This window comes from Balearica regulorum, chromosome Z (assembly GCF_011004875.1).
Source record: "Balearica regulorum gibbericeps isolate bBalReg1 chromosome Z, bBalReg1.pri, whole genome shotgun sequence".
Taxonomy (NCBI): Eukaryota; Metazoa; Chordata; class Aves; order Gruiformes; family Gruidae; genus Balearica; species Balearica regulorum.
The window spans coordinates 10,993,238-11,004,316 of record NC_046220.1 but is presented as its reverse complement, the minus strand read 5'-3'; the positions used below and the strand labels follow the sequence as shown (position 1 = coordinate 11,004,316).

General features: G+C 45.7%; 1 protein-coding gene across 1 annotated transcript; it reads left to right on the top strand.

The window, feature by feature from the left end:
- The first annotated feature begins 5,076 nt into the window (after positions 1 to 5,076).
- LOC142599388 (hydroxysteroid dehydrogenase-like protein 2) lies at positions 5,077 to 11,079 on the top strand. Its single transcript, XM_075739384.1, has 4 exons — positions 5,077 to 5,329; positions 5,816 to 5,944; positions 8,907 to 9,112; positions 9,960 to 11,079. The coding sequence occupies exons 1-3, from the start codon at positions 5,209 to 5,211 to the stop codon at positions 9,008 to 9,010; spliced, it is 354 nt and encodes a 117-aa protein (XP_075595499.1). The 5' UTR covers positions 5,077 to 5,208; the 3' UTR covers positions 9,011 to 9,112; positions 9,960 to 11,079.

Below are 11,079 nucleotides of genomic sequence, written 5' to 3'. Positions count from 1 at the left end.
GTTCCTGCAGCTCCCATTGCCACAGAGCCACAGGCTCCTGTAGGAGTGATGCTTGACCATGCCAAAGGGGCCAAGGGCTGGCTGAACGCTTCACAACTGGAACATCCTTTGTGCCACGTGCTTTCCCAAGGTGGGACCCTGTACAGACAGAAGCAAAACCGCTTTGCTGAGAAGATCTCAGTCAGGCACAACTGTCCTTCAGCCTCTCTCCAGCCACTTTACCCAAGTACGGAGGGATGCAGGGCTTGGCTGTGACAGCCCTGTGCCAGCATCGTGAGCCTCATGTCTGCAGTGAGCGATGTGGAGCGCTGGGGCTGTCTTCTACACCGGTCTTCTACACCAGGAGGGTCAGTTTACTTCCTGCGAGGTGTCCTAGGATGAGAAGCAGAGACCATTTCAGAAGGTGCTGCAGAAGCTGGAAGGCTCACGCATTGGCGCTCCGCAGTTTTGCTGGTGCTGGCACGTTAGCCCCACAGCTCACCCCCCGTTACGCCAGGTGACGAGCAGCAGGGGAGCACAGGGTTACCATGCGCTGAGCACCCCTGCGTCGGCGCCCGCGGTCCTGCGGTGCTGCGCTGGGGGAGGCACCCCGCAGACCGCCCTTCCCTCCAACAGTGCAGCATTCACTCACCCTGGAGCAGAGCCTGCCCCTGAGCCCCACAGCTACTCATGGGAGAATGTGGTACCCCTTCTCTTTCAAAAACCACCTCTGTAACATGGTGGGGTCAGGTATTTTGCCCATCAGCCTTTCAATTTTAAGCAACCGTTGCCGGGGCACTGCAGCAACACCTCCCTGGCTGCCATGGCTGTCCCTGCCATTGGGGACCACCGCCTCTGCTAGTGCCCTGCTCTGCCAACTGCTCCGCACTCCCCAGCCCTTGCCTGTGGCTGGCCTGGGTTCGCCCGAGGAAGGTGATGAGGAAAATGCAGTTGTTCAGAAGGAGGTGGCAAGAGTGGTCCCAGGGAGCGATGTCCGCTGGGCCCCCCTGTGTCCTCAAGACAGCGAGAAGATCTTTCAGGCCAGTGATCAGCTCTGAAAATACCGTGTCTCCTCCAGCTGACAGTCCCAACAAACTTGCTTCTGCCCTTTCAGCCCCCTCTGTATTTGAGTGGCATTTGGCATTTTACCACCACTCAAGTCTTACGCACTGTTTTCAATGACTGTCTTACAAAATGAATATAGAAGTAGGTAGAAACATCTGATTTTTCAGGTGCAAAGTGAGGCAAGCAGAGGAAAACCAATTGTCTAAGATCACCCAGCACACTAGGGGCATAGATCACCAATACTCCAGCCCCATGCCCTGTGTGGTATCATTTCCTCCATCTGGTTACTGTTAACAAATGTGCACCCTAATGAACTGTGCTGTTATTTCAACATAGTAAGAAGAGAATTTTTAGCAGAAGAATCATTATATTTTATATATTCCCCTTAAGCACACCACTGTTTGATTGGAATATTAAATAACTTTTGCATACCTAACAACAAAGGCTAAGAACATTTCTGAGTACACTGCTACTAGAAATGATTCCCTAAGTTGGCTCAAACTAAAAGAATTTATTAGGAATAAATAAGGAGGGTGGAGGAGAGATGTGCAGAGGGAAGTTGAGGTGGGTTTTTGTAAGTGTTTATTTGTTTTTATTTCTTAATAATTACCTATTTATACGAATTCATTATAAATTAAATTGATTGAAATTCTGCAACTCAAAACTGGTTTTTTTGTTGCCGAGAACAATGCATATATTATTACTTACCAGCTAATGACATGGTTTCTAGTCTTCAAATGTTTTTCAATGCAACTTTAAGAGGCTTCTAGTTTTGATGGTAGCAGTGAAGGTAGAAAGATGTGCTAGGGAAATCATTGTGTGCAGAAGTTGTTTGTTGGTGATAATGAATGCCCTCTCTATTTCAAGTTCGTTGTTGGTTTTTTTTCTCCCCAGAATGTGGACTCCATTCAAGCTATTTGGCAAAATCCCTTTTCTCATTTGGAGAGTATGATTTATGAAAGTGGCTGTGGACCCCCTGTACTTAAAGCTAGGAAGAGAATTTTACCTTCCACAGGACTCTGAAACTTTCACAGTTTATAATTACTGCCTTATTTTGAAGAATCCTTGTTTATACCGAAGGTCACAGGTAAATATTGGTGGAAGAAGAAATCAAATATCAAACAGCACATTTTTCAGCAGTGTCATATGATCTCTCTTGATAAATTTATACAAAAACCAGTTTATGTTGTTTCCTAGATGAAACTTGCATGATTTACAATCTCTTAGATGAAATGGAGAAATTTTCTTTTTTAGAAAAGCATAGTTTTTCCTTTTTCAGAATTGAAGCGTGTCAAGTTGGAGGACAACTAAGAATGCTGAACAGGTTTCATAGGACTGACAAAATAGGGACAAGAGATGGGCAGAAGAGGCAAAGTTTGAACAGAGTCCCTTTCCCTTGAAAATAAGATTTGAGCAATGGCACTAGGGCTGTTCTGCCAGGGATGGATCATGTTAGTTCCCCGGGCCTCACAACCCCAGTTATTTAGTAGGGATTCATAGAACAGTCCTAACTATTTTTTTGATACTGAAGACACCTAAGAGACTTCCTACAGCATTTTTAGAGGCTGTTCAACTTGATCAGCCTTGTAAATGGTAAATGCTGGTCTTCATTGTGAACTGTGTGTGTTCACTGTGGTATAGTAAAATGCTGATTAAAGCACTGAATTGATTTACAGCTTAGAAGCCTTTGCAGAAGAATTAATGAAAATATCCATGTTCTTATCAAAATAGACAAGACAGAAGTATTTTGAGGTGAAAGTGTTCTGAAACTGATGTGGGTTTTGTGAGTGCTGTCAGGAGTGTATGGGTTGTGTTAGAAAATACACTGTTTAAGCCTTTGCAACGAACTGTGGACAGTCAGAATTAGAATTATGCTGTGGTTTGGTTTTCCCTTTTCTTTTATACAGATTCAGATCGGTAGGACCTCTAGAGATCTTCTAGTCCAACCCCCCTGCTAGAGCAGGATCACCTCGAGCAGGTTGCACAGGATCATGTCCAGGCAGGTTTTGAATATCTCCAGAGAAGGAGACTCCCCAACCTCTCTGGGCAGCCTGTTCCAGTGCTCGGTCACCCTCAATGTGAAGAAGTTTTTCCTCACGTTGAGATAGAACTTCCTGTGTTCCGGTTTGTGCCCATTGCCCCTTGTCCTGTCACTGGGCACCGCTGAAAAGAGTCTCGCCCCATCCTCTTGACACCCACCCTTTAGATATTCATAAGTATTGATGAGATCCCCTCTCAGTCTTCTCCAGACTAAACAGCCCCAGCTCTCTCAGCCTTTCCTCATGCGAGAGATACTCCAGTCCCCTCATCATCCTTGTAGCCCTCTGCTGGACTCTCCAGTAGTTCCCTGTCTTTTTTGAACTGGGGAGCCCAGAACCGGACACAATATTCCAGATGTGGTGTCACCAGGGCAGAGTAGAGCGGGAGGATAACCTCCCTTGACCTGCTGGCCACAGTCTTCTTAATGCACCCCAGGTACCATTGGCCTTCTTGGCCATGAGCACACTGCTGGCTCATGGAGAGCTTGTTGTCCACCAGGACTCCCAGGTCCTTCTCTGCAGAGCTGCTTCCCAGCAGGTCAGCCCCTAACCTGTACTGGTGCTTGGGGTTGTTCTTCCCTAGGTGCAGGACCCTACACTTGCCCTTATTCAATTTCATATGGTTCCTTTCTGCCCAGCTCTCCAGCCTGTCCAGATGTCACTGAGTGGCAGCGCAGCCTTCCAGTGTAACAGCCAGTCCTCCTCGTTTAGTATCATCAGCAAATTTGCTGAGGGTACACTCTTTCTCCTTGTCCAGGTCATTGATGAATATGTTGAATAAGATTGGACCAAGCCCTGACCCCTGGGGCACACTACTAGATACAGGCCTCCAACTACACTCTGTGCTGCTTATCACAACACTCTGGGCTCTGTCATTCAGCCAGTTCTCAACCCACCCCACTGTCCACTCATCCAACTCACACTTCCTAAGCTTGCTAACAAGGATGTTACACAAGTCAGTGCCAAAAGCCTTGCTGAAGGCAAGATAGACAACATCCACTGCTCTCCCTTCATCCATCCAGCTGGTCATGTCATCATAGAAGGCTATAGGATTGGTCAGGCATGATTTCCCCTTGGTGAATCCATGTTGACCACTCCCAATAACCTTCTTTTCCTCCACATGCTTATTGATAACCCCCAGAATAAGTTGTTCCATCACCTGCGAGGGATAGAGGTGAGGCTGACTGGCCTGCAGTTCCCTGGGTCCTCCTTGCCCTTTTTGAAGACCAGAGTGACATTGGCTTTCCTCCAGTCCTCAGGGACCTCTCCTGTTCTCCATGACCTTTCAAAGATGATTGAGAATGGCCTAGAAATAACATCTGCCAGCTCCCTGAGGACTCATGGGTGCATCCCATCAGGCCCCATGGATTTGTGGATGTTGAGATTGCCTAGATGTTCTCTACCTTGATCCTCCTTGACCAAGGGAAGTTCTTCCTTTCTCCAGCCTTTCTCTCCTACCTCCAGGGTCTGGGTTTCCTGAGAGCCGGCCTTAGGAGTAAAGACTGAAGCAAAGAAGACATTCACTAGCCCCGCCTTCTCTGTATTCTCCATCACCAAGGCACTCACCTCATTCAGCAGCGGGCCCACAATTTCCTTTTGCTGCTGATGTATTTGAAAAAGCCCTTCTGGTTGCCCTTGACATCCCCTGCCAGTTTTAATTCCAACTGGGCCTTAGTCTTCCTTGTTGCATCCCTACACACTCCGACTACATTCTTATATTCCTCCCAAGTGGCCATTCACTTTTTCCACATTTGGTAAACTTCTTTCTTCCCTTTGAGTTTTTCCAGCAGCTCCTTGCTCATCCATGCAAGAAGGACAATGTATTAGGAAGTGAAATAGATTTCAGAATTACCTTTGGTGCTCTACAGCTGTTCAGATTCCCAAGTGCAAAACCCATCCTTTATCAGTAGCAATACTGAAGTGGGAAAATACTTGTTTTCCCTACTGGGAAGCTTAAATCTTTCCGAACAGACTTCCCTACGCATGTTCCTGCAGGCAGTTTTCAAGTGTTTTGCAGGTGCAAGAGAAAAAGAATCTCTTTCTTGTAGGTGCTTCCCAAGCATTGAAAGAGGAGAAGAAAGTAAGCGGATCGCAGCAGGAAGGCCCAGATGGAGCCAAGGTTAAGATGGAGTCCGCTCCAGCCAAGCCACTGAGTCCTGTTGCAGAAACATTCAGAGTTATTCAGGGGGCGATGAGTGAAGAGTATGTGAGAACTACTCAGGGGGTCTTTCAGTTTGAGTTATCTGGTAAGACCATCACTTGTAAAGCCTTCACCTGCTTGGGCTCCTAGCAGAAGGCCCTGGTGTTTTCAAAGAGAAAGACTCGCCTTTTCCAGCTGATCCCACAACCCTGACGCTCGGGACCAAGGGCAGCACGTGCAGGACGCTGCCGCCGCTCCTGGCATAGGCAGGCAGGCTTTGTCACGGCGCTGCCCTGCTGCGCAGGGTTAGCATGACGTAGACAGGGGTGCTCATGGGGTCACGGCGAAAGCGCCAGCTGCCCCCAGCCCTGTCAGCAAGTGCTGCCTTTGGGCTCTTCTGCCCGTGGCCCCGGTACGCGGTGCTGCGGGGCGGCTGCCGGCGGCTGGCTTTGCCTGCCCACAGAACGTGGGGCAAGCGGTAACTGCTTGCAGAGACTGCTGGCATGCGTAGTGTCGTGTCACTGCTCCAGATGGAGCAGGGAGGGTGCAGCACCCTTTGCTGCCTTCTCACCTCTCTCCACTGTCTGTTCAGGTGATGAAGGAGGCACTTGGTATATTGACCTGAAAACCAAGGGCGGGAGCGCTGGTTCCGGAAAGCCTCCTGTGACAGCCGACGTGGTCATGAGCATGTCGAGCGGTGACTTTGTGAAGATGTTCACAGGTGAGTGACGAAGGCGTTCACCAGGGCAGACACGGGTCCTGGTGCCCAGAAGACCTTCTGCTGGTGGGTGAATGGACAGCCACCTTGCTTTGTCATCCTGGGATGGGGGAGTTTTTAGCTCCTGGGGCTCTAGCAGAAGTGTAGGATAGGACTGCTTGGATTCTTCTGAACTTTTCTCTTCTGTGGCCAGGAAGAGCACAAAAGCTTATACTGCTTTTATTCACCAGGGATTGAAATTTTAGCAGCGAGTGTAGCTTCAGAAAGAGCCTGGTCCGTATCTTGGACCTCTGTTCTGCACGTTTCTAATCTGCCTTTCCTGAATGCGCTCTGCTTTTACAGCAGAACTTGCTAGGAAAGTAACCTGGTTTGTTTCATCTCCCCTGACAGACCTGAGTTATACGGTCTTGTGTCAGTTAAAATTATCTAATAATTTCATTAAGTAACAGCATGCAACATCTCATGCATTGTGGCCCTCCTACTGAGCTTTTTTCTGGCTCCAGAAAAGGTTTTTACTGGTAAAGTATTTCATGGACAAGAAGCAATGTCACAATTTCCATGATGTTAAATTGCTGCACTGCTTTATAAGTGTGATTTCCTCATTTATCGCTATTCAAACAATTCTGAGCCTTCTTTAGCAAAACATCAAAATGGAGTCAGAATAGATTAATCATGAAAAAGGAAGTTATCCATTAAGTAAGTTAATCATTACAACCAAGCCCTCAAAAAATACCTTTAAAAGTGGAGTGGAAAAGCAAATTCTCTTTCAGTTAATCAGCCTCTTCGTTTTCAGCAAAGTGGTTCAATATTGTAAGATCTATGGATATATACGTACAGATAGATGGAAATACTTTGTTATACTGAGATATTTGAAGGGTATGAGATTTAATTGCAGAGTGTGATTTAGCATTTTTACCACATAGTTAAAAAATACGAAGTATATACCAAAGAGGAATTTCTGAAGAACTCCCAAGATCTTACACTAGTGATATTACTGTTTCTTATGCTCAGACTGTATCAAGTTCCTTTTCATTTTCTGATGGTCCTACTTCTTCTTTTTTGGGAAGCTAAAGTCAATCATGGCTTTCATGTCAGGAAAATTAAGCGTTAAAGGTGACATGGTGCTAGCAATGAGTCTGGAAAAGATGCTGCCACAGTTTATGTTTGAACTTTGAGGAGAAAGCCTTACTTGCAGAACACTGACCTTTCATGTATAACTACAATGCTGTCTTAAAATGCCAGTCCTCATTTTTCTTTGATGCAGTATAAGTATCAATACAATTTGTAATTGTTAGAGAAGACACAACTCAGTCTGATTGTAATGCCCAACAATGAACATGTTTTTCTTATTAACTTGCTATAATGATTAAAAGGAAAATTATATCCCTGAGTTTTGATATTTCAAGGATTTTTTTTTTCATTTTCACTTTTTCCTCTGATAGCAAACTGTCTTCTATTAGTGTGAGATGTAGACCTAATAGAACTTTTTTTCTCATAATATTATCTTGTCTTTGAATTACCTGATGTCTAACGAGATGTGAGTTCTGATCTCAGGATTAGGGGATGCACAACATATTTCCAGTAAGAGTTGAACTCCGCACTAACATTTTCTCTGACTGGGAGACAAAGAGCATTTTTCTCTCCTGTACTGGTTTCACAAAACTAGTAGGAACTGACCATCTTTAACCTATGTTATTAAAAAAGACTGATGATCTCAAGTTATTGGAAAACACAATGCATGTTCTTGTGTGCAAAATATGGTCGCATAAACTTTGTTTCTTTAGGAAGCCACCTTAAAATATGAAACATCTTTTGAAACCTACAGATATTAGAAAATGTTTTTCAAGTGAACATACGTATTCAAAGTACATTTCCAAACACTACAAAAACTGAAGCATATCGAGGAACTTGGGTATCGGGAGCAAGGTTTTTTAATTTCATACCTATTTCGTCATCAGCCCCATGCCTTTGCAGTTTTCCCTTCTGTGCAACTCTTCTTCCAAAGCATTTTGTTTTTCAGGATTGCAGGGGTGGAGGGGAAATTTGTGCAGCATCCACTTCAATATTAACTATGTGCTGGTTCCTGAAAGCAGAATGTACTTATTTGCCTCCCTGCCTGTGTCTCTAGTTAATGGTGTGTGTGTTCCTTGTGCAGACAGTGATACTGCTCATGCATAAAATGGTTGGTAGTTGTGAATGTCATTTGGTGGCGGACTGATGAACTGTGATGCCTGTGTAACCCTAGAGAAAGGTGTCATCTTTAGAAGAAAAGTGCCTTTGAGATGGATCCAGAGCAGCACAACCTGCCTCCAAACGGCCTGGTTTCTTTTCTCTCTACTACATCAGAGAGCTCACCATGCTGCTCTGGGCAATACTGGTTGGTGCTGGCAGCCAGATCGGAGCTGTGCCTGATCACTGATGCGGTTGTATGGATAATTACTCATGCCAGGGAGAGAAGGACAGGACTTTGCTTGACTTTGGTGTAAAAGGTTATGGATTCACACCCAACAGGACAAGCAATGCATTAGTAAGAAAAAGAAAACCCAGAAAACTTGGACCTCTGTTTTTCAATGAAATGTATTTACACTACGCTACTTGACCCAGGATGAGTGTGTGTCCCACAGGCAGCATCATGAGCATGTGGTAGGTGTCCCACTGCCTTCCCCTCAAAGTCCTTAGGATAAGTGGGGTGGTGGCTGTGCCATGGGATAGGTACTGTGGGACCTGGTGTAGCTCAGTATTGAGGATATTTGATCACTGCATGATGAATGTTCATATACCATTGCTGGATTTTCTGCTGTAGGCAGACATGGCTGAGAAACATGCCAGTCTGCTGTGCACTGTTAGGGCAAGACCTACAAGGGGTGCTGAAATGGAGGAATTACTGTGGGTATTTGCATTCTGCAGAGGATTTTTACATGAGGGCAGAAGTGTGTTGCTTTTTAATCTTTTGCTCTGTTCGCAGCTTTTGAGGCCCATAAAAATGAAGTGACTAAACAAACTGTGACTGTTCTACTGCGAGTAACTGGAGGGAAAGCTACAGGTTCTTTGGGTGACAGCTCCAACTGATAAATGAAACCAGCCCTAAGACCTATGTAAAACACAGACACTATCCGGATGCTGCTGATGGCACTGAACAGGACTGATAGCTCATCATACTGCGAAGGAAATGTAAGCTCATGCCTCATGTGCCTAAGGGCTCTGTTCCGATGTCTTCTCTCCCACCTCTTGAGTACAGTTTCACCTCCTGCGCCTGTAGTGTTTTTCCCCATTTTGAGTGGATCCAGCTGCCAGGTGCCAGCAGAGGGAGCAGTCAGCACACGAGAATGCGGCTGCTCTGGCCGTGTCCCTGCAGAAACCCCGGGGCAGCTCCAGCCCGCAGCCCCCGGGCACTGCAAAATGCAGTTGGGCTGCCAGGCTTGCAGCAGACTTGCTAAAGGGCAAGACCTGCTAACGTGCAAGTACTAACGTGCTAACGCCCTCTTAGTAGGGTTCAAAAGTGGGATAGGATGGGATAAGCAGGTTTGTAGCAACAGCAAAATCTGTATCTGGGCCTTGCAGTGTCTCATCTCCTGCTCCAGAGCAGGAGTGAGGGTGTACTTCTCGGTGACAGAGCACCAGAACTTGTCATACTTATTTGTCTCACCAAAATAATCAGTGAGAGTGTAATGCTTTGTTGTCAGGGGGAGACTTGGTTTGAAAGAACATTAGCCTGAATGCTTAAAACTTTGACAAAAATTAAAACAACTGAATCTCAGTCCTTACAATGGAGAGTTGCTTAATCTTAGTTCTGTGTAGCATTCTATCCCAGAATATGTTGCTTTATATAGTGAAGTTAAGCAATAACTAAATACAAGTAACTTAAGTAATAATACACAGAGTCAGTATTTTTTACTAGGGTGTAGCTGTTCCTCTGTAGCTCTGCTTCCCACCATTCCCACCGGGATCTGGTGCTGAAAGAAGGGGAGGGAACCTTGACAACTGCATGGGGACGGTAACATCATACCTCTTGAAACAGATTTACCTGCACAGAGTTTTATCAGTGGGGTCCACACATCAACTTGAAGTTACCACAGGGAAAAAAGAATGGAAAGAGAAGGAAGGGGGAAACTGCCCAGTGGCCAGCCAAGAAGCGAAGCAACGGGGCCCCCAGAAGAGTGTCTTCCAGTGCCAGTAAGCGGTGAGGATGAAGAAGATGACTGTAACTATTCCTGCCACGCTTTTTCCTCTGTTAACTCCGTGCTTGGCATTAGGACCTAGCCAAGGTCCCTCTTGGTTGTTCTGTATATGCTGCTGCCAGCGCTGACAGGATCACATTTAATCAGTCACTGCTGGTGCATGCCGGTCACTCCACTTGGGGCACATTTATGGCTGGTAAATGCTTAAGGGATATTTACATGACTGCTAGATACTTTTCTATTTGCTAACTCTAGTTTTTCCAGGAATGTAAACTAAAGTTACAAAACAGGTAGGAAACACAGGGAGAAGAAAGGGAGGGGGTTCTCAAGACTGTTAGCAATTGCTTTCCATGAGAACCTGTTATAATACAGATTTGCAGGTGGAAGGCCATGAGAATAACAGCACAAAGGCAACAGCGTAGAAAGGAGAAGGGAAAAAAGACTGACACAGGAGCTCAGGTGGAAGGCTACAGAGCTGCAAGTGAAAGGCTGGCTGCAGGAGTGCACAGAGAAGGCCCTTGGCATTGCAAAAGTGAAGGTACTTGTGCACATGTATGTGCAGCAGCTGACATTTCTGGCAGTTGCTGCTCAGTGCTAAAAGAGCGTTTATACAATTAAGTTGTGATTGCAAGATTGGACTCAGAGGCTTGGCACATTACAACTTCTCAACCAAGCAGGCAGAAAAGTGCACACACTGTTTCTGCATGGCATGGTTAAGCTCGAGCTCTATGGTTAAGCTCAGTCTCTATGCAAGAAAGAAAAAGTGGGTTCTGTTAAATTTGTTAAATGTGAACTGTAATTTTAAGCTTGCTTCCCTCGACAGGAACCACAAGGCATGAGGAAAGTTTTAGCAGGTTGGGGGATAACTACCATATCATTATCTTCAGTTGTAATCTTTGTCCTAATGTCATGTGAGTATGTGTGAGATACGGTATTGGGAGAATAAATAGCATAAAGCCA

Excerpts from the sequence above, each read along its gene's own strand:
- LOC142599388 (XM_075739384.1), top strand. The coding sequence starts at position 5,209 with ATGGAGTCCGCTCCAGCCAAGCCACTGAGTCCTGTTGCAGAAACATTC. Across the intron at positions 5,330-5,815 it reads CTTTCAGTTTGAGTTATCTG|GTGATGAAGGAGGCACTTGG; the intron begins GTAAGACCATCA and ends CTGTCTGTTCAG. Across the intron at positions 5,945-8,906 it reads CTTTGTGAAGATGTTCACAG|CTTTTGAGGCCCATAAAAAT; the intron begins GTGAGTGACGAA and ends CTCTGTTCGCAG.